The sequence below is a fragment of the Blennius ocellaris genome, assembly GCF_963422515.1.
Source record: "Blennius ocellaris genome assembly, chromosome: 5".
NCBI classification, from domain to species: Eukaryota; Metazoa; Chordata; class Actinopteri; order Blenniiformes; family Blenniidae; genus Blennius; species Blennius ocellaris.
In genome coordinates, this window is record NC_137654.1 from 27641923 (window position 1) to 27665178 (window position 23256).

Below are 23256 nucleotides of genomic sequence, written 5' to 3' on the forward strand. Positions count from 1 at the left end.
AGGTGCATTTCCCCGACTTTCTGCAACCACAGTGTTATTTACCGTAGATGTATGATGCTTGGCAGCTGTTCTACGTCTCCCAGGTAGTTGGCCAGCCAGTTCATGGTGTTGCTGACCCCTGATGTGTCTAAGGGCACAGAGTCTGCAGGGGTGAAGTTCTCCCTTTTGATTCTCTCGGGCGTCGCTTCGATGATGTGCTCTGCCAGAGTCATCATGTTCACCTGTTTTGTCGGGACAAAAAAAGACAAACTGAAATGAATAATAAAAAAAAAATGTTATCACTATATTATGGTTTCGGGGCTCTTCTATTATGGAGTCTGTACTTGTTTAATTCTGCGGGCTTGGCTCTGTGGCTTTAGATGGCAGTACAGACGGGTGATAATGATGACAATGATAATGCCGGAGGCTAAAATTTCTAATCCAACACTTCATTTGTTGGAGGTGTAGGTAGGTGCCGATATGGATGCCCTGAAGAATCCCTTGGCTATTGAAGTGGATCAATAGAGAGAGTTTATTATGCAGTGATGCTCATCGACAGAGTGCCAGGATGGACTGGTGTTTACTGACTTCTCAATGTAGGACGTAGAAGAGGTTGTAATGTTGAATTTAAATAATTTTGCCATGCTTTAGTCACTGACAAATGTGAAGCCCCACTGTGTGTAAACTCAATATTCTACAATAACACTCTCTCAGGAAATGCCTTGTGCTATATATCAAAATGTTTTTCCATTAACTTTCACAAAAAGTATGAAAATAATTAGATCTGCTAAAACTGGCAAATGCAAAAAATTTTCTTGGATATGGATCATGTCATTCCTGCTCCTGCTACTATATATGCTAAATATACTTCGGGGATGGAGTCTTATTCAGCAAGAACAACTGACCCAGTTGTTTGGCAGCCCTGATGCCCGGTCCTAAACGTTTAGCAGCCTGAGGGACGCACACTGTTTTCTCCATTCTCACCTGCAGGTCATCCATCTGTGTGAGACAGTCCTGGTTCTCCACATCCTCCCGATATGATAGCAGCTCCGACTCGGCCATGTCCCTGTCTGCCATCACCAGCATGCCGAGCTGCTCCCGCTGACGTAACCGACTGACCAGCTTCTCCTTCCCCAGGCTGCTGCCTCCACTGATCCCCGGCGCTTTCCTCCCTAAGCTGCTGCTGGAGAAGGTCTCCCTGGAGGACCATCTGGGCCCCGCGCCTCCTCCCGCCGACAGGCCTTTGTCTGAGCTCAGGCCCTCCGAGGACAGACTTTTACTGCTTGAAGACAGCTTGTGGAGCTGCTGCTGCTCCAGGCTCAGCGGAACAGACATGGCCTTGTCAGGCCGAGTTTGAAACAGTTCTGGGTTGGGTTTATGTTTTTTAGCCAGTGGGAGGTCTCTTTGGCCCTCGCTGCTGTAGTAGTTGGAGGGCTCTGACCTGGGCCTTCTCAAGTCTGCGAAAAAAAATAAAACACACCAATTAGCAAGAAAATACTAATAAAGAAAGGCTCTTGTAGGTCGTTTTCCAGAAATGCGCTGACCTGGATTGAGGCTGGTGCTGCTGGATGTGGTTGTGGTGGTGACGGGACCTTTCTTGCCACCGGGTGCTACGACGCTGTCGTTTGCCCAGCTGACCATCCAGCTGTCTGTGGTGGGGGGGTCAGGGGCTGGGGAGAAAGACATGCGAGTGGTGGGCGGCAGAGGGGCTGGAGGCTGCTGCTCTTCCCTCTGGAGCTGCTCCAGACACTCAGCGAGTTTGGTGTGGCCACGAGAGCGGGCGATGGACAGCGGTAGGCGGCCCAGGGAGTCTGGGATGGCCAGGGCACGTCTGTCCCACTTGTAGAGGACCACAGCTGCTTCCAGGTGACCCAGTGCACATGCCCACATCTGGATGGAGGAAAGAAAGAAACAAAAAGTCAATATGGGGTCAGCTTATAACAGAAACCCGCAAATCAGACTTTTCCTAATTAGCTCTCTTACCAGTGGTGTGCAGGAGAAGTGATCCACGTTGAGAGGGTCCACTTCTAACTCCAAATCAATACTATCAGCATGCTTGGTGCTGAATAGAAGAGGAGAGAGAAGAATCAGCATCTCACTTGTGTCTGGCTTAATTTGCCCAATTACAAACCGGAGCCCCATTATACACCGTGTAGAGCATTTTATTCTCACCGCCACTTGATGAGTGTCTGGATGAGGGTGGCGTAGCCCTGGCCTGCGGCCAGGTGAAGGAGTGTCATGCCTCTGAAGGTCTTGGAGTGGATTAAATGTTTGGACTTGGCCCAGCAAGCTCTGCTCATCATTTTCTCACAGACCACGACAACACGGCTCTCGAAGGAGCTGCTGGCCTGCGTCTGGCCAGAAACACACTCAAATACACAAAGCGACCCGCCGGTTATTGCTTGCTGCTCATCATGCAACTGTCACACCACAGATCAATCATTTCTGTTCTATTTGGATGTGGAGAACATTTGTCAATCAGTCGTGACACGACACATAACGTGTTTGCTGTACATTGCCACATGTCGGGTTTCAAGATGACATACAACGCGGCTTGTTGTGGCTTATTACCTGTGACTGGCTGTTGTTGCCTCCCCCTCCACCTCCTCCTCCTCCTCCTCCTCCTCCTCCTCCACCTCCTCCTCCTCCGCCACCACCGCCTCCTCCTCCTCCTCCTCCAACTCCTCCCCCTGTTCCACCCCCAGCTCCGCCACTCCCTGCACTGCTCGACTGCTGGTGGCTGGCCATCTCTGCCATTCTCCTCTCCATCTGCTCCAAGCGCTCCAGGATAGACATTCTGAACTGGTTATCTGGACAAACAGAGGGGCACAGAAGATAAAATGCGTCAACACACAAGCAACATCCAAAATGGAGGGGAGGGGGGGGGTCTGGCTGAGATTGCGAGTACCAGTGCAAACAATCTTGTACCCTGACAAGACAAATGACAACACAATATGCACTCAAAAGGCTCCAATATGTTGCCCAAAGATGCTCAAAGGCTGCTGCAGTGACTTGATGCTCAACATCGAGAGCCAAGCAATAAATCGATTCAGAACAAACACACAAGGCTGTATTAAAGCTGAAGCAAAGTTGATTTATTTGATTGGGTGGAAACCCGATTATCAATCATTAACTTCATCAAAATAATTGGCTTTTCTAAAATATTTTATCACCAGTCAATCAGCTGCTAATGGCTGCCATCACTAAAGTGCTATCTTTCTTACAGCCACTAAAGCACAGCCCTGGCAGACAAATGCTGGTTGAGTTATTGGCCAAGCAAGCAGGGGCATGTTTAAATGTGCCCACCCAGTTACACGGGCCTTCAAACAAGCTCTGTGGGGAGCGTTACAGCTGAAAACTTCCAGCTGATTAAGTACAGCTTATTATCGCCACAGAGGCCCAGCCTGCCCTTGTTCCCTGTACCTTTACAGTAGAGGGCCCTAAACTGACAGTACTGTATCAATCACAACTTGAAGAAATAAAAATGTCCTTGAAAATTCAGGCTTCACATAAAAAGATGGATGGAAGTGTGGTCGACATGCGAATGTCTATATGTTATTTTAGGAGGCAACAACCACCTTGCCGCTTGTGTCAATAAGTCCTACTTTTTCAGATTCATAGTTTTGTAACAAGAAAAACCTTTTTTTTTTATGTGAGGCACAAAGAACATCCCAAATAATAAGGTCAGAAGCATTTCCCTTATTTTTAAAAATGCGTAATTTTCTCAGTGGGTCATGCTGTTCAGCAGGAACATAATGCTCATTTGTGGTGGTCTGTTGAACAATAAAGACTATTTAAATTGAAGCAAACACAACATATATAAAAATGACAGCTAAATTCACAATATTTTAAAAGAATGCACAAGACATAACATTAAAAAGGATGCAGACTTTCCTGTACATTAAATGTATAGGAATGTAAGGCTAATTGAAACCTGATCATAAACCTGATCACTAAAGACTCAACTACACACAAGCGAAGAACAAACACCTGAGTACGGGCACACACACACACACACACACACACACACACACACACACACACACACACACACACACACACACACACACAGTACACACACACACACACAGTACACAGCGCACAGACAGCGGATTGGGATGGGCACGCAGAGCCCACTGCAGCAGGGAGTACAGAAGACTGCATTAGCATTCCCCATTTAGCCGCTATGAGGGCGTTTCTGTGGCAACCTGCTGCCGAGCGGTAACTAGGCGACAGGAACATGGCTGTGTGTGTGTATGGTCTGCCTGTGTGCTATTGGCTTATTGATGAAGGGGAGGAGAAGGACTCAGTACACCAGCGCGATAAAACAAAGCCAAACAATGAAAAAAAAAACAAAAAAAAACAGACGCTATAAATCTTTTCCCTGTGTACTTGGCATACTCTATTTTCTCTGTGTTGATGCCTTAGGTAGGGACCTAATGACTCTAAGAGGGGAGCCGTCGCAGCATGACCTGGTGACATTTGCGGTGTTTTGGCAGTCACCGCTAAGGGCTCCATGGAGAGCTAATGTCACTGTGAAACCTCCTGGAAGCCAACGTAAAAGAGGTCAACTTCTGTGACTGAACAACAAAAGCATATTGTAACTGGCGGAACTGATTTTGTCGCCGGTCGATGATGGTCTGCCCTGGCCCAATGCCTTTTTTTTTTATGGTTTTATACTGTCTGACTAAACCAACAAAGAGCATAATTTTGTGGGTTTACGGTAGCCTAATGCTGAATTATCGCTGGTCTGCGCTGGTTTAATCCCATTTTTTGCAGATTTTCGTGATTTAATGCTGGCCTATACATATTTTTGCTGGTATATTGTGGGCTTAAGGTAATTTATCCTGGCCTAAATTGGTCTGAACTGGTTTACACTGGTTTATATTGATCTAATGCAGGTCTGGTCTGCCTTAATGCATAGACTCACATTAGGTCAATGCTGCCTTATGCTGGATTAAAAGCTGGTCGATGCTATTTGATTGTATTGACTGTAAATTGATACTCTGTCTGGAGAAATGTAAATAATTTCCCTTTGGGATTAATACATTACGTAAATGTATTCTATATGTGCTGGCCATATGCAGATCTATGCACCATAACGAGAAAGTCTGACAAACTAGCATTACGGTGGTCATGAAAGCGCATGTTGTGTTTTGGCGCTGGTGGTGACAAGCAGCAACTACATGCTGATTCACCAACTGGACCATAAAGCAGTAACGCAACGTAAACTGACACAGGAAAAGGAAGGAAATGAAATAATCCAATTATTTCAGCCGGGTGGTAAATGACTTTTCAATGTGACTACATGCTTTGCAGTGAATAATGAGCTCACAGGATAACAGTGAGGTCCATCCCTTCGATTTCTGTGTGCGCCGTGAACCGCTAAGCGATCGCGCTGTCAGATAGTAAGATCTTTCCCATGTAAAACAGGAAATCTGCTTAGAATGTTTGCTGTTCGTCGTACTGCGTTGATCGCGAGTGGAGGTCAACCCGTGGCTCTCCGGCCATTCTTAAGTTCCACCCTGTTACTTTCACAAATTATATGTGGAAAACCCCCCCTCCCCAAAAAACCAAAACGTTTTCCCATTTTATCTTTATTGCATGCAAGACCGTGTCCTAATGGGACACTTATTGAGCAGGTTGAGTGGACAGATGTGACATCAGGACTAAGGAATTGTTCAATATTTTGTCAACTCCACTCGGCATCACATTGAACTCTGTCACCTGCCTGGACACCTTTCACTGCTGGTGAATAATGTTGAGCCTGGTCCTGAGTGACCTAAGCAAAAAATGAAAGAATAAGAAAACTCCTCGAGGCTAATAGAAATTTTAATTTGGTATTTGCTGTGTTATCATCATTTTGAAGGCTAACTGTCTTTTTTTTTTTAAGGCAGTGGTGGGAGAAAGGGCAAAAATGGGGGCTCTTTTGCTTGCAGAGGCTGCAGACCCATGTTCCAGACTGAGTGCTGGTGTCAGGAGGGCATTCGGGGGGCCGAGATAAGCCACGGCACTATAAACTGCGTCAGTGCAAGGCAGCGCTCTTCCTCTCCATCTGGCTGACGAGAGGGGAGAGACATGGACAGAGAGACTGAGGGAGCGAAGGGGGGATAGTTAGCAGTAGGCTGACATGTCTTTGTTCAGACCCAGTGCTGCAGTGTGCTGCAGTGCAGATGATGTCATCTCCACCTGCTGCCTGCTGCTCCAAATGCGATGCACGTCCACTGCAGAGGGAGGATGGGGGTAGAGACGAGTGGGAGGGGGAGAGGGAGGAGACAGGGAAGGTGAGCAGCCAAACAGCACTGTAACAACACGGTGACGCCGTTAACTCCCTCCCTCTTTCTGGTTTACTCCCTCGTGACGGTGTGTGGAAGCAGACGTGGTCACTCTCACGCATTTGGGGCAGGCTGTGGCGTGCTATTTTAAAATGCACTCCGTTGACAAAATGAAGCAGCTCATTCACGATGTCAAAGACTGTCAATGACGTTCAGGGAGCTCAGTCCTCACACTATACAGAATGTGATTTTTTTCCCCCAACTTTCACCTCAGATAATAGATGTGAAAAACACAAAAGGAGAAGGATGTTTTCCACATAAAGACCAGCACTTGTTTCCATGTTGTCTCACACCTCCATGTCCCTGAGCTCATCTCTGCTGTGAGTAAGCCCATGGCGTGTTAAGGGGAAGGCATAACACAACTAAGAGTAAATTTTTTTTCTTTCTTCGTAAAGTCCATTATTTACATTGTTATTATATTTATATGCACAAAAAGTTTGCTTTTGGATAACGAACTGCTGCTTAACTAATGACTTGATTTGTCACACCTTTAAGGTGAGAGAAAAAAAATATGAAAGTATAAAGAGGATTGGAAAACATCTCAACAAAGACCCGTTAGAAAAAAACCAAAACTGTTGCCCTGGCTAAAACAGGGAACACCCTGCGCCACGTGTGGAGGAAGAAAAAAAACAGGTCTTGAACTTCTGTGACTGTTAACCCAAATGAGTAATTTTCTCTGGGACTGCTACTCATTAGAATAAATGACTAATGTTGTCATCCAGGGAGCCACCAGACACTGGCGTCTGCAGAGGTCCTCCAGAATAACTTGAGAAGGTGCAAAAGAAAAGTCACAAGTCTACTGAAATACCTGCATGACACAGTTTCCATTGGCCAAAACCAATGCGAGATGTCTGCAGAGTCAGCTGCACTTATTAGGATATTGAAGGACGCTCATGTCCTCTGAAAGGAGCAAAGAAGAGAAGACCTGCAAAATGTGCGAGGCCTGGCCCATGTGTCATCTGTCTCATCTCAGGGGGGGCGGCAGCAGCTCCCCATGACACAGGTTGATTTACGCTGGGATAAGACGAGGAAGGACGGGACGGCTTATTGAGACACAGTGGGGCACAATTGGAGTGAGAACAGGATGATGGGAAAACGAATACAGCAGGAGAGATTACAGTAAGGACAGGACAAGGGTGAAGTGAGATGAGACGGGACAGCTGGGCGTGATGGAGAGGGGCAGGGAAACCAGGGGCCAGGAAAAGGGCAGGAATTAGAGGACATGCCAAGAGACGAACTGTCAATAAGACGGGCCAGAGAATTTAGTAGTTGGGTCAAGTTAGTGGACAGCAGAGGGCAGTGGGCTTGTCTCGACTCGGAAACATCCCGGACAAGAGCACGGCAGCTATTATCAGCCTGCGCGACGGAGAAACACACTCGTATAAAATTTAGATCACCCTTGAGCCAGAAGAAGATTAAACTGAAGTGCAAGACGCCTGTTGTGCATAATATCAAGTGACTGTTGTGTTAAAGCCATCAAGGAGCTTTAATGCTTTTCTGATTTTAGATGAAGAACGCATCCGAGGCAGAGGTCCCGATCATCACACACTGTATCTCTTATTAATAGACACACTCATCTTTCATCCTGAAAAGGAGTTATTCATGGAGCAAACCCCTGACAGACTGTAGGAGGACGTCTTTAATCGTCACTTCTCAACCTCTGGTACCGCTCATGCCAATCAAGTTTACTGCTAAGTCTCATTATCTTTCCTCAGCCACTCACATTCCCACATGTAACTCAGCGGAAGGACAAGAGGCCAGCCTCCCCATGGGTCTCTGCGTGAGCTGATTGACAGGGGCTGGTATTTGTGACCATGCGGAGGAAGGGGCCAGGCCATCTGGCAGCCGCCCTCACAGCTGGAGCACATGGCTGCATTGATCGACGACAGAGTGTACTTTGACATAGTGCAACGACTGGTTGTGGCTGTGTTTTATCATTTCTCGCGGCTTTTATTAGAAAAGTGATAAGCGGAGCTTGTCTCTTCTTGAATAATAGGACTGTAGGATAAAGGCTGTTATTTGGGCATCAAACCTATTGAGGCTGTCATCTATTCATCAGTCCATCTGCTGCACAGTTCCCCCTGTTCAGCATCAGGGGCGGGGCGAGAGACACGCCGGACCGTTTGTCAGTCAGTCACAAGGAAGCACGTGCAAACTGCCAAATGCCACGGCAATAACAAGTAGCTGCGATTTAATGCGCTCGACTACTTCGGCTTGGAAGCTTTAGCTTTTTGCAGGAGGGTCGCCGCTCTCAGGTGCATGCAATCTCTGCACACGTGTGTGAAGATATGGTTTCACTTTTTCCACACCAACATGGTGAAATACATCTGCTGTTTGCTCTTCAACAGATAAATAGTCCTGTTTTTAAAACGTCTCACTTAATCTACAATCACGTCAATAGAAAAGGAAAAAAAACATGGTCTCATTAACATGAATAAGAAAGTTTTGCAAACCAACAGAAATTACTCATAAAAGAGACAATCAGCTAATGTCTGTTTTTTTGGTTGTTTTTTTTTAAATTTCAACCCAAAATGTTTTAAAATCAGAGACACCTGATTAAAGCATCACTCTCTGCTAAATACAAGTGATATAATTAGTGGTAGAAACAAATAAACATGCAATATAAGAGTCCTGAAGGTTCGGTGTCCATGGCATTTGCTTATAGAAATAAATAATGCTCTGGCATATCCTCTATGGTCACAGCAAAGGTCACAATGCTTTAATGCTGCTCTTAACCTTCTGGCATTTGCTCAGCTGTTTAGGTCAATATGAGTACAGTCTGGATGCAGACGAGATACACTGTGTCACATTCAAGGTAAAATGCCAAGAGCGCACACCACTGGGATTTTCAGTCATCTGCTATCACACTAATAGAGTGATGCAGAATCGGCTTTATGTCTTGGAAAGCAAAGGTAGCCGGACTTCTTTTTTGGCGTCCAGTTGATACAGTTTCAAGTATGTTTCATTAGATTTCTATTTGCATGAACAGCCAAAGACTGCTTGACACATCTGCTGCAGGCCGAGGCTCAAATGAGGTATCAGCAGAGAAATAATTCCAATGATAAATCAATCTAATATACAGCACCGTGGCCCAGGGGCAGGGCTTCTTCAATGGGTTTCATGATTAGTGAAACAACAAGCTGGGCTGAATGCATTCAGAGAGATTTTCAACTTCCTCTGCCCTTTCTCTGAGTCTTTTTAACGTCGTGATTGAAACCACAGTTTGGATTGTTGTTACACACTGGACACATATCGAAGGTGTAATGTCCTGGAGTAAAAATGGACATATATGCATCTGCTTGCATCATTAGCAAACTGATTTGCAAATTTAAAAAACACATATAGTGTACTTAGCCTGCAGACAGCAAAGTACAAAACAAACCCTAACTGCCTCTTACCGCAGATGCGGACTGCATAATTCATACAGACATCATTTGATTCATGCGTAACATAATGGAACCACAAGCTACAGCTGTAAAACTCACTAATAACTTCACAGCCTCACTATTAGAAATAACACACTTCACAGAGGTGGTACTCATTGCATATCTTCTACACCTGGTTGTTTCACACAGTACAGGTGTGAATAGCGCCACGCCTCCACTCGTAAAATGCACAGAATACACACACTGCTGATGGAAGACAAAAAGAAGAATTGTCTTTAAATGAATCATTAACATTGAGGCTGGAATAATTGCAGCAATTTCTAGTTATTTTAAACAACATGATCAGAGGCACATAAACAGCAAGGAACGACATGCTCTCCCAAAATGACTGTTTCTCTTTAAATGCTACTATCTCTTTAAACAGTCTTGTCTGAGGTGATCTATCACCTCCAGGTGTAAGTGTTCCCACGTCACTGCTGCTGTTACTAGAACTACAACTGCTCCCTTTATACTACTGGTACAACTACAGCAACACAATGCCTCTAACATCATTAAAGAACTAATAACACCGCTGCTATTTAAGGCAAGATAGGAGACACAACACTTCTGCCACCACAGCATAACTGATCTTGATACGAAACACACTGAGACAGTCCATATTAATAAAACAGAACACCCATAAAGGACATACAACTGTATGACAGTATCCATATTATTAACATCACTCCACCAAGTCCCAACAACCTCCAACGCTTTGACCACGTGTACACCCCAATAAATGGATTTGTGCCGTTCCTGCTCCTGCCAACTCTAAACCACGATGCATTTTAGTGGCCACACATTTCTGCTACCTCTATATTGTTGTGCATTAGGCTTTTGTGAAGCATCTTATAGCAAAGAGTGACTCATCCGAACACTTTGAAACGTACAGTCCTACATGTGCCACAGCCTTATTAATAGGCTTGAATGGGGTTAGTGCATTTATTTTACGGGGGAAATCTACAAACCTCACAGAGAAGCAACAGGTAGACTCACATGTATTTGTGACTGTCTCTCACTTTTAACAGACGGAGCTCCGAACTACAGCAAAGTTTGAGGAGTAATTTGCACTTAGAACACAGTTGCTGTCCATAAACATGTGGTGCTGAAAGCACTGCTGCGATGGCAGGAACATACATATTTCCACAATGCCTGTAAATATGCCAAATTAAGTTGATGAGGTCGACACTGCAAGGAATCCAGGCATTTTCAAGGCAGCACATTTGGCCCCGATAACCTCAGCAGCTCTCAGGGATGCGACAGCCCTCTAATGCGCTAGACTGGAGAGACTTACTGTACATCTAACAACACGTGAAACTGCACTTGCATCAGCCTGGGTCACTGTGACCCGATAGTTGACACCAAGCCGACCAAAACTGCAGAGAAAGAGTGCACACTTAAAAACCTGGCCGAGCTACAAAGCTTTGGGGCTTCAAGAACAAGAGATGCACGTGTTAACTTTGTTATTCTAAAGGTTAAAAAAAAAAAAAAAGAAAAGAAAAGGGGAAAATATTGTTGTGGTCAGAGAGCCTGACACGCACAAGACGTGAGTCAGGAGTTGAATACTATCAGCATCAACTCTCTTCTGCAATGAGGCAGAGCCACATGAAACACTTGTAAAAGCATGTGACTGAATTGAAAAAAAAAGAAGAAGAAAAAAAAAAAAGAACCCAGACGATTTCTTTGAAACTCTTACAACAAGACATGAAAACACCGCAGGACTACACGGAGACAAAATCATTTCTGCATGCGAGGGAGCTAAAAGAAACGGGGGGAACTTCTTCTGGCACACAACAGGAAACGGCACAGAATATAGAAAAAAAAAAGCAGCCCAAACACAAACACAATCACAACACGGCACAGCACCACAGCCAAAGGGTTGAACTGAACACTTCTAACCTTCTATCTTATTTTCCATTGGTAGAGTCCACCTCAAAAACACAGCCCCTTTGTCTTTTAAGAAATGCAGGTGTCATTCACTGGCATCCTGACCCAGAGAAGTCCAACCAAAAGCTGCATTTCACTCAAACTGCAGTTTTTGCCCCCCCCCCCCCTCAACTGTCTGACCGCCAGGGCTACTGCATGGTATTACACGGAGAAAAGATAGGAAGAAAAAAAAAATCTTTTATATATATATATATATATATAAAAAAGAGAGTATTTATCCTTGGTGTGGACTGATTCTCAATCTCAACAGAGCACTCGTCAACAATAGAACAAAGTGAGGGAAAAGAGCGACGTGAGGAGAGAGAGAGAGAGGGAGAGAGAGAGAGAGAGAGGAAGACCGCTCACTACTCCTCTTCCTCTAATAGCCCCCTCCTCCTCCTCCTCCTCTTCACTTGTTTCACCTCACACACATGCACACTTTCCCAGTGTTTCTAGTAGTCTCCGCTCTCCCAGCCTGCAGTAAAACGACAAGCGCCGCCGCGAGCGAGGAAGCGCGCCGCGCTGCGGGTGCGCACGTGCCGCCGGTAAACAGACGCCCCAGTTTCCCGTCTCTCGCCTCCTGCACGAGCCGGTGTCCTCAAATCTCGCTCCTGAAGTGATTGCCTTCAGCCGTAATAATCATTAAAAAAAAAAAAAACAAAAACAAAAAACGATTAAAACGTGAGTATATATCTATCCGACGCGCTTTCACGGAGTCTCTCTCTCTCTCTCTCTCACTGGAGGAAAAAAGTCGCTTCCAAATCCCGTCTGGAGTCTCCTTCCCGTCACTTAACTATCGCCTGAGCCTAAGCCTTAAAAAAAAAATAAATAAAAAAAATCTTGTTCTGTTTGCGGTAGTTTACCATGTTTACCCAAACACGCCCACTCCTGCGCTCCTGCATTGTGTGTGCACGCGGTGCCGTTTGTCATGCCGGCGTGGTTGGGCTCGGAGAGAGTGAGTGCTGTCAACACGCTCCCCTCACACACCGACACGCTGCATGCCGCTATGCGGGGCTGGAATTTGGGCAGTTCCCCGACTACCACCCCCCCCCCCCTCTCTCTCTCCTCCCCCTCCCCCTCCCTCCCCTCCCCGGGACCGGGTCGTGGGATCCGTTGCTCGGGGACTTTGGAGGGGCGACGGCGAAGCGCTCTGCAGCTCCGACAGATTTTTCTGTCCTGCCCATGGCTCCGCACCTGCAGTGCTGCAGAGAAGAGCGCCCCTTCCCCCACTCTGCATTATGACAAATCAAGGCAGGCAGGCAGCTGTGCCATTAGCACATCATAGCACAGTTAGTCTTCCATGGGAGGACGAGCTCGCGGAGCTCCGCCGCCGCCGCGCACCCAGACTGAATGTTGCACGTATGGCACGTACATTTCAGGCAGCCTATAGCTATTCCTGTTAATTGGGTGACTTGACTGCAAGACCCGAAGAGGAAACACTAAAGTCTTGTCTCGTCAGTGTTTTGTTTTTTTTTGGGGGGGGGGGGGGGGGGGGTAATTAATGGCTCGGAGCCATTATTTCTTTTGATAAATGTGCGCCACAGTCGAGGCGCTTCTTATCGATAGGAGCGCACATCATTTCACCATGCCCTACTTTCTAAAAAAAAAAAAAAAAAACACCCCAAAAAAACCAAGTTGCACTGTCAAGTTTTTGTTTCCTTTTTTTCCTTTATCACAAGAACAAAAAAGTCCAAATCCATACTAAGTGTACACGTGGATATAAAACTGCGCTCTGCGCCACAGTCGCTGTCCAGCCAGCGGTGGTGCTGAAGCTCCTGGAGGAGGGAGGGGGGGGGGGCACACACACACGATTCCCCCCAAAACCCTGCGGTACACTCATGTGATAATGCTGAGTGCATCAATGCATCACGATAAGCACTTCGCACACTCAGAGACACACAAACCTTTGGGTGACAGACCAGATTTACATGTGTTTACTTATATAATTTGGAACACGGCACAGCACAGCCACGCAGTCTCTTATAAAACTTTATTGAGCCCTTTTTTGCATAACCTAGTCCTGTACCGTCCTCCGCTGCTGTGTATCCAGCTACATAGTGCAATCACTGATATTTGTGGATAACCCTCACGTGTCTTCAAACAGACAATGACAGGCTGGCGTGAACCAAATTAGGCAGACAAGGAGTTAATGTAAGTAAGGTAATAGGGTGGGCTGTGTTTTTCATGAGACAGTCAGCTCCTCCTTAACTGGTTCTGTGAATGGGCCAGTGAGGCAGGAGGCTATGAATGGCGGAGGGATCCTCCGCTGCCGCCGCTGCTGCTGCTGCCATGTACGGGAGCTGCCAGCTCTCGATTACTCACTCCCACTCCCTCAAGGGCCTTCTGCAATGCAGCTGTCCTGTGAGCTTGTGCTTCACCGTGCCCTACTTTATCCTGTCAGTGCTCAAACACTGCAGCAACGCTCCTCCCGGCAAGCAGACGCGCACATGCACGGACATTCCACGACTTATATAGTCGTTATACGTTGTGGACAGCGGGCGTACAGTCGAGCGTCCTGACTCACCCGCTTAACTTGACTGAAAGCAGAGTGGACATATGCTGGCCCCGCAGGATCTATTATTACATATAAACGACATGTACAGTCCCACTCCACCGAAGCGAAGAGGCTCACACACGCAGAGGAGTCATCTTTCAGCGTGATTAAAATCTGAATTCATCACTGCACTGCAAATAGGCTTCTTATTGGATGGTTAAAGCAGCGTGAAACAATGACTGAACGTCGAAAGTCGCTAACCCTAAAAATCACAGTCAACAAATGTGAGCACAGCGGCAGTAAAACAACAAAGCAGCTTCTCCCACGTGATGGATGTCAAGTGGCTGTGGACGCTACGGGTGAAATAAACATTCATCCATTCATCAATCCATCTTCATTATTCGGTTTATCTGACTTATTGGGGCCACAGAGGGCTGGAGACAATCCCAGCTCGTAATGAGTCAAAGGCATCACATGCAAGGATACACTGATTTTGACACATAAAACAGTATAATCAAACAAACACTGCTAGATAGATAGATACTAGAGTCTCTTGGTCAAACTTTTCTACAAACTGCAAGAAGGTTTTCCATCGTAGAGTCAAACTACGGAGCATATTTAACTTGGTAAAACACTTTACATCCAAAACATTAGCAACAATAGCCAAAATACATGTCATTTTATTCCATTCATTCTAAGCGCATCCGATTCCTTATTGTCACGTTGTACGTGGACACATGATGCCTATGAATCACGATTCCTGCTCTTTTTTCTATTTTATAATGTCACCACAATTGATTGTTGCTCTTGAACGTGAGTAAATTAAAGTGTTGGCTGCGAAGAAAATATATCTGATGATTTACAAAATCTGAAACACAAGCAGCACTTTGCTGATCACCGACGAAAAGATCTGATGATTTAAACGTATATTTAGTACAATATATATACTTACTAAGCAGGTCTTAGACGGCATTTAAGAAAAGAATCATGAATTAATCAGCAACACACCAAACAGCAGCCAAAAATACCACCAAAGCAAAATATCCAACTTGAACTCATAAAATATTATATATGTATCGATCTAATATATTTCCTTATAAATCACAACTCCTCTTTTGTGCGTTTTCAGAAACATTTCATAACGTCAGCAGAACTGATCCTAAACCTAAACAACCCCAATGTGAAGGCAATGTGAAGTTGGTCCAAAAAATAAATAAATAAAATAAATTCAGCAGCAGATTTATAAAGCTTGGCAGAAGGTTTAACTCAGACGATCCAACAGACACGTGAGAAAGCGTGACGGTGACGCACCATCCAGGGAGAGCCAGTCGTGCTGAGATGACGGCAGTGAAGGCAGAGCGCGGGCCTTGTACTCAAACACCACTGAGTTGGAGATGATCTGGTTACTGATGGCCACCTGTAGCGTCACCAGGCCTGTGTCGTGAGCTGCAGCGGGACGGGATAGAGATTCAGTTATAGCATACAACACACACACAGTCAAAATAATTAGATTTAATTTAAAAAATTTTATCCAAATGCCAATTTATTTATTTTCTTTTAACACAAACTGCAGTTAAATTCAGGACTTTATGCGACATTGACACAACAATCTTCTACACCTTCATCCAACCTCGGGTTGCACGGAGCCGGAGATAATCTGTTGCCAGTCCATCACAGAAACAGAGAGTCAGACGACCGAACGCACTCGGATTAACTTCTCTGGAGAAATTTGCTGAAAAACTGGAGAAAATTCTCCAACTGCAATAAAGAAGCTCGAGCTCAGCTCAGGATTTTCCCCACAACATTAAACCTTTACGCTCAATAAATGCAGATAGCCAAACACCGACTTTGGTTCTCATCATTTTAAGTTGTGGAATTAATTGGGTTTCGGTGCCTTTATATTGCAAAGGCCTCTATAGGTGGCGCTGTGGAACAGAGGTGAACAGCGCTCACCTTTTTTTTTTGCATGTCGTATATGTACCTGTGAGGAGATTCACAGGAAACTCTAACTTGCGCCTACATTACAAAGAAATATTCAGTTAATTTCCGAGTGATAACGGAGTGTCTGCTCGTATGTGTCGGTCCTGTGATGGACTGGTCACCTGTCCTCCTCACAGCCTGAACCGGGGTCGGACAGAGAGAAGGTTGGACGTTGTCAAATCTACAACGATCAACAAACTGAGATCATTTACTTCTTTAAGAGTGTCCCAGCATAATATAGTCAAGAATTAACACAGCTTTCAATTTGATGGCGAATGAGAGATAAGGTCCAAAACAAACACACCGTGGCCAAAAAGACGAAAAAGTTGTGATTTTTTTAAGTGAATCTGATTCTCTGTGCATCACATTTGTATTCTTAGTCACCACAGTATCACCTACAGCATATAACCCAAATGGGACAACTACAGTAATAAAATATTTACTTCATTTTCACTCAAACACAAACTATTTTATCATGATTACTGTCCAGAGAGCTGAAACAGCCTGAGTCAAACAGTAAAGTCCAAACTAACTTGCATGCAGCTGCTGTGCTTCACGAATGAGGCAATGTCGGGTGTGCAGGCCTCCTCTCTTACCTGGGCAGTAGCATCGGAGAACCCCCGGCTGGATGAGAGACGCCGGGACTGAGATCTGGTCAAACAAGCAGCTGTAGTTGGAATTGGCCTCCTGCCAGGGTCCCGTGATCAGCACCTTAACCCCACCCTTGGGAAAAAAAAAAAAAAAAAACATGATGAAAACAATGAATAAAATGAACTCACAACAGAGTCAGGTTGAAGGAGTTCTGATCACACATATTTACGACTACACTGCCATCTAGAGGGCAAATATAAGGATGACAGTAAAGTGGGAAGACAACTCTCTGCTGCCACCATGTGGATGAAGTGTTGAGTTTCACCATCTGAGTTTTAACAAAAACAACACTGAGGGACAGTCACAGATATGCTGCCCTCCAGTGGTTGGTAGAGAGTATTACTCCTGTCAACGCCACTAATACAGACACGTTCTTTTACCTAATCACACTTAAATAGATGAGGGAGCTGCGGACCAAAAACATGTCTGAATAAATATGAATATATTTGAAGATGCACTCCTTGCCTGCTCGTGAAACTTGCAGTATATCTAAGGCGATATGGTTCCATCGGGAGGGAGGGAGGTAACAGTTTTAACAAGATGGACGTCTACATTTATTACTGTACTACATCATATATTAAAGTATACACATAGAAATATATGTGTGTGTTGTTCATGCTGGTGAAACTGTTTTGATCACTATAAGGGGGGGGGGGGGGGGGGGGGGGGGATAAATTCTGCCCCCACCTTCAATATGAATTATTCAGTAGATGTAGGGTTATCTCGACCAGTGAGGGAAAAATCCCTTGATGCTAAAGCAGATTGCACAAGTCGTTGATAGAAAGCCTAAATATATCATTATGAAACATTACTCTACCTGGTTGCTGTGATTGACTAATCACTGATGAAGGATATGATTAATATTCCTATTATTACTACTGCTATCTTCAAGGGGCAACTTGTTTCTCAGCCAAAATATAAACAAGGAATAAAACTGATAAAAAAAATGACAAATGATGCACAAATAAAAGCATTTTTGAGGATTTTTAGTCCTTTATTTTGGCACAATATCTCTGCAGGCGGAGAAATGTAAACTACTCAGAAACGGTATGGGAAGGATTTGCCAGAACAGCTCAGGCTTTCTTCAAGGATCTCATGTTATAAAGTTCATCCAGGCTATTTAAGGTCATGCCATTAAATCTCTCGACAGACTTTGTTCATCTCATCCTACCACCTTCTATCCCTTGGTCCAACCCTGGTCCAAACACAGGACGAATACATAGAGACAATACAAAATACAGAAGAAGCCCAACTGAGGCTCAAATCAGCTTGAGTCGTTTTCTCTTTTTTGCAATGGGAGGAAAAAAAAAATCTTTATTATCTAATCGTCTGACTGTGGTGTCATATTTACTGCAAATTCACAACCATACGTGTTATTTGTTTTTTCTCTCTTCTGCAAAAGTTTTGCTTGAAATCATATTATGTCAACTGTAAATAAAAAAAAAAAAACCTTACATTCTGTCTGTGCTTTAATCAAGCAAGGAAACTTATTTGATGATTTCCACATTTTTCTTGTTGCTCAATCCTCTCAATATTAAGTTGATGATAGACGCAGAAGGGGTGGATGAATATTTGTGAATAACACTGAGTTAAAGTGCATCTTGTCAGATTGTGACGACGCACATACTCTTCATAATAACACAACTACTCTGGTGTTTATCAGTCAGTACAGAGATGACTCGATAATGAACCCCGTGAATAACAAAGCTAAAGATATATTTGGGGGTAATTTATTTACAATTAACGTATTATGCTGAAGAACTCAGGAGGATGTAGTGTGTCGGATGGAGCAATAACATTATTTAAACCTTCAAGAAAAACCCTGTAATTCTTGCAAGAAATCTATATCATTTACAGCAGTTTTAAACTTTAAACTGGTAAAAAATTGTCATTGTATGTCCTGAAACATCCTTCGACATTGGCAGAAACGTACCAAGCATTTCAGTCAGCACCTCGCAAATGATTAAAGCCATGGCTCGGAAATGTGAGAAATCTTCAGTTCGCAGAACAGGACAGCTTTAAATTGTGTGTATCATGTGTGTGATTATGGCAGAAGTGATACACTAGGTTATTGGATAGAATATAAAATTGCTGTAGTTCTATATCAAATCAAGTGAATGCATTCTCACATAGGGGAATTTGTTGTTAAATTTATATTGGTGCTGCAACTAAAGCCGACGCCGAGTCTCACTGATAGGCGTTTTAGTGTTAGTATAGTATGTTCTGCTTGAAGGAGCTCGTCTGATCACTGGGTGGGTTTGCCTGCTTGTGCTTTCGAAAACAATCTTGAAAAGCTTCCTGCTGCTTGTAAAACTCATTAATGTAACCAGACAGGAATGTCTGCAGTCATGATGAATTCATAAACAATTTTTTTTTTGAGCCAGGGTTTCAGCGATCTGAACTATGGCAGCTGGAGACTAATAAGACGGTCGAGAGATTTTGACAAATAAAAGCTTTTGGAAAGTGATGTGTGCATCTCCTCATCATGCCCCGTCGAACAAATAATCTTTGCTACAGATGACATGAATTCATGATGACCACAACTGCAGCTGTTCGTCGGCAAAGCCCAAAGCGATGTTTCATTAGCAGAAATTAGTCAGAAGATTAATCACATTAATTTTTCTTCTTGCACCAGCAAACCATTAAAATATAATTTCAAAAACATCATTTTGTGTATTTTAATGCATCATCTGTATTAAATTCATTTGTGCCAGTTAAGTATGACAAATTGCTCATTTTTCTTGCTGGAGGTGTTCAAAGGTCTAATTAAAAGGACTGAAAGGAAAAAAAAAAAATCACTTTGAAAATGCCCAATGCCATGATTTTCGGCCTACTTTCAGATTTGATCATAATTTGTGAGAAGTACCAAAAGTAAGATTGATACCTTATATTGACAATCGTTCAGTTAAATGTCTCATTGCACTTTGAGAGCATAGAACAACTAATTTATATGCGTAAAATATTCACATACAATTTGAGTTAATAACATTCGGCTCACTCTGTAGCTGAACAGCCCCAGACCAACACGCCTCCTTTGCAATTTCTCTGTCGGAAAGACCTTTTTTGAAGTGTTATGATGGCCTGTCTCTCTTCTGTTAATTGCCCTTTTCTCACCATTTTCATAGGAACACACAACTTTTCTGCAACACCCTTAAGCTGATCCTCACGAGGGTCTGGTACAATCTCCTCTGCTTTTATGGAAACAGAGGAGATTGTAAGTGATGCGGAAAAGGTGGGACGTGCGTAAATAGAGGCACCAAATTTTTTTTGTCAAATTGTGAAATGCACTTTTTTTTTTTTTTACCGTTTCACTCTAACTGTATTATTCCCTTAAGTTCTGATGTGTTTCAGTGTTTCATCACACTTTGTTGCCTTCATTACTATTTGTTTTTATTGTATAAAGCACTTCTCTGCTACACGCTATTTGTATGAAAATGGCTACACGAATAAAGATTGACTGATGGATAGAGCAAATCCTCTAACATCTTCTTGTTATGCATGCACAGCTGTACCAATGCTCCACGCAGCTGCACTAAAAAAAAAAAAAAAAAAAAAAAAAAAAGGAAGTCAGAGGCTAAAAACAGTCATGTGTGGAACTATTTTGGCTCAGAGGACTGGAAAGTAATTCATCCAAGATGTGGAATAAGAATAAGAAAGAGTGTTTGGTGTCACTTCATGAATATATAATGAAATCACTTGCTTTCCAGCTCCTTCAGCGAACAAGTGGTTTTTGAACACAGTGTTGCTGTCAGTGTCAACATCAGCAATACCCGATTCCCTTTTGCTGGTTATTGGGTGAAACTAAAAATATGAAATAACGTCACGCTATAATTTCCATCGTCATCTCTGAATGTCATAATTCGTCTTCGAGGCCCGGTGTCACACATTTGTTTGCATTACAGAGACAACTTTGATTGTGAAAGTGAGAAATAGTCACTGAGTGAGTAAAGAAAATATTAAGTGAAAGTAGTCAAGGCATTAATTTACTTTTGTGTCGCGACAATCCTATAATCATTAATGTTTTCTGTGAAATAGCACTTCATCTAAATGTGGAACTGACTCTTCTGTGCTATTTATTGACATTAGAGAGAAAATGAAACGAAGACAAATGCTCACCTCAGGATAGGACCACTCGGGAGAGTAGTCAGTGACCATGAAGAGCCGGCCGGTGGCCTGAAGCATCCCGAGAGCCCCCTGGGCGACAGCTGCAGACACCACCTCCGCCACATTCATGTAGGACAGCGAGCCGGCCTCTCCCGCGTTCCCTCCCGCCGCCGCTCCTCCGCTTAGAGACTGGGGGCTGCAGCAGGGCTGGAGGCAGAGCTCCGACGGGCTGTATCCAGAGGCCCTGGCGCCCCCGTCCTCCTGACCCTGCTGCGGGGGCCCGCCGGTGGCGTTCTGATTATCGGCACCGTGAGAGGCGACAAGCTGGTGGGCGTACAGGGCCCCGCCGGCTGACATGGCCGTCCCGCTGCCGTCCACCGAAATGAAGTCGTTGATGAGGTCAGAAAACTGGTTTCCAAAGGAGATGTCAAAATGATCCAGGCTGATCTCCATGCCGGTCCCTCCCGCTCCTCCGTTACTGGCGGCGCCGGCCAGGCCTTGGTGGGCTCCGACCGCGTTGTAGAGGCCCTGGACCATGCCCGAGCCCTGCAGGAGAGGCTGCAGCTGCTGCTGCTGCTGCTGCTGCTGAGTGCGGTTGTTGCCGTCGTTGTTGTTGCTTCCGTTATGGATTGCCACTCCTTCGCCGCCACCTCCTGTCCCACCTCCGCTGCCGTCCGTGGCCTGTTGCATGTAGTGCTCCGCTCCTCCGCCCTCGCCGTTCCCCGCCCCGCACGACTGGATGTGATCTCCAGCCTTCAGCAGGTTTTCAGCTCCGTTCTCCGTGGCCCCAGCCTGACCCGAACCCACGTTGCCAGCTTGGTCCAGGCCGACCACCTCCTCGTGCTCCGTGCCCAGTCCAGGATAGGCGCCCTGGTACTGGAGCAGCTGCAGAGAGCCGGCCTGTCCAGGCCCCTCAGTGGGCGAGCCGCCGTTACAGTTGGCCCTGTGCTGGGTCTGATGGGCCTGGTGATGGTGATGAAGGTGGCCATTCGTGCCAGGTGATTCTGTTTTCACGACCTGCAGCCCCATATACCCTCCAGAGTCATGGGAGTTGTGCTCCATCATGTGTGTTTTCTGGCCCATGCCGGGCCTCCCCTGCTGACTCTGGCTGTTCTGGGAGCCGTCCTGGAGGAAGAAGCTGGGAGAGCGATTCTGGTGTTGCATGTGAGGACTTGACATGGCCTGGCCGTAGCTCACTGCGGCGGCGCTGGAGGTGTAGTCTTGCTTGGCGTCGATGGCACTGAAATCCATCTGCTCCAAGGTAGTGCTGGGACTCAGACCTCCACCAGAGGGAAGCAGAGAGCCAGATGCAGACAGACCAAGGTTGCCCTGACCTGAACCGGCGCCGGTCGACACGGACACTCTGTTGCCACAGTTGACCACCGCGCCCACTTGGTAGCCGCTTTCCTTGGCCAGCTGCTGCTCGAACGACGTGTCTTCGGTCTTGATGTTCTTCACCAGGGCCGAGCTGAAGGTGTAGCCGTTGTCCGTCATGGCGGGGGAGCGCTGCATGCTGCCGTTGGTGTGACCGCCGCCGCCGGAGGAGGAGCAGGAGGAGGAGGAGTTGCCCTCTGTCTTCATGGCACTGCCGCCGTAGGTCTGGCCCTGTTTGGGGTTGTTCAGGAAGCAGTCGGGATCGAAGTTCATGTTGGTCTCTGGGATTTTGATGGTTCCAGAGTCCAGACTGCTGGAGAGCACCAGTTCCTCAGACACCCCAGCCGTGGACAACATGGCGAGACTGTCTCCCGCTGTGGTGGTCCCGGGTTCCCCGACTCCTCCACCGGGGAAGGCAAACTTGTGACGGTCGGCGGTCACGGACAGCACCAGGCCCTGCGAGGTGGCGTCGGCACCCATCAGATGAGTGTTGGGGCCCCCGGTGGGAGACATGCTGTAGACGGGGTCGCCGGTGACCTCGGACATGAAAACGCTCTGTGAGAGGCCGGACATGACGGAGGCCACGTGGCTCATCCCCGTCACCACGGGGCTGTCCGCCATGTCCGGGTCACTGTTGAGGCCGCTGCTGATGGAGACGGGGGAGTTCTGCGTGGTGTCGGGGACCTCCACCTGGTTGGTGGACGACACCTCCGTGCTGTTCTGGTGCAGCAGGACGGGCTTGTGGACTTTCCCGTTGCGTTTCTCCCTGGTGGCTCCGCCTCCGCCGCCGCCTCCCCCGGAGCTTTTCCCTCCACCATGGGCGGTGTGCTCGGTCTTCCCCTCGGACACATCGTTGTTCTGCACCTCGGAGTGGGCGCTGCTGTAGCCTCCTGACCGCGGGTCCACTTTAGGGGAGATGATGCGATGTTTGGCGCTGTTGCATTTGTGATGCACGCTGCTCCCTGCACCTATACGAAGACACAGAGTG

At 45.9% G+C, this 23256-nt stretch overlaps 1 protein-coding gene across 1 annotated transcript in view; it reads right to left on the reverse strand.

The window, feature by feature from the left end:
• The window catches only part of camta1a (calmodulin binding transcription activator 1a), a gene marked incomplete at both ends in the record, with an annotated part of 101444 nt that overhangs the window by 5611 nt on the left and 72577 nt on the right, over positions 1 to 23256 (reverse strand). The window contains 10 exons of the mRNA XM_080496965.1: positions 43 to 221; positions 964 to 1436; positions 1524 to 1869; positions 1963 to 2041; positions 2152 to 2348; positions 2551 to 2597; positions 2703 to 2789; positions 15471 to 15605; positions 16736 to 16862; positions 20907 to 23236. Coding sequence (XP_080353091.1) covers positions 43 to 221; positions 964 to 1436; positions 1524 to 1869; positions 1963 to 2041; positions 2152 to 2348; positions 2551 to 2597; positions 2703 to 2789; positions 15471 to 15605; positions 16736 to 16862; positions 20907 to 23236 — 4000 coding nt within the window. The remainder of the gene's footprint in view (positions 1 to 42; positions 222 to 963; positions 1437 to 1523; positions 1870 to 1962; positions 2042 to 2151; positions 2349 to 2550; positions 2598 to 2702; positions 2790 to 15470; positions 15606 to 16735; positions 16863 to 20906; positions 23237 to 23256) is intronic.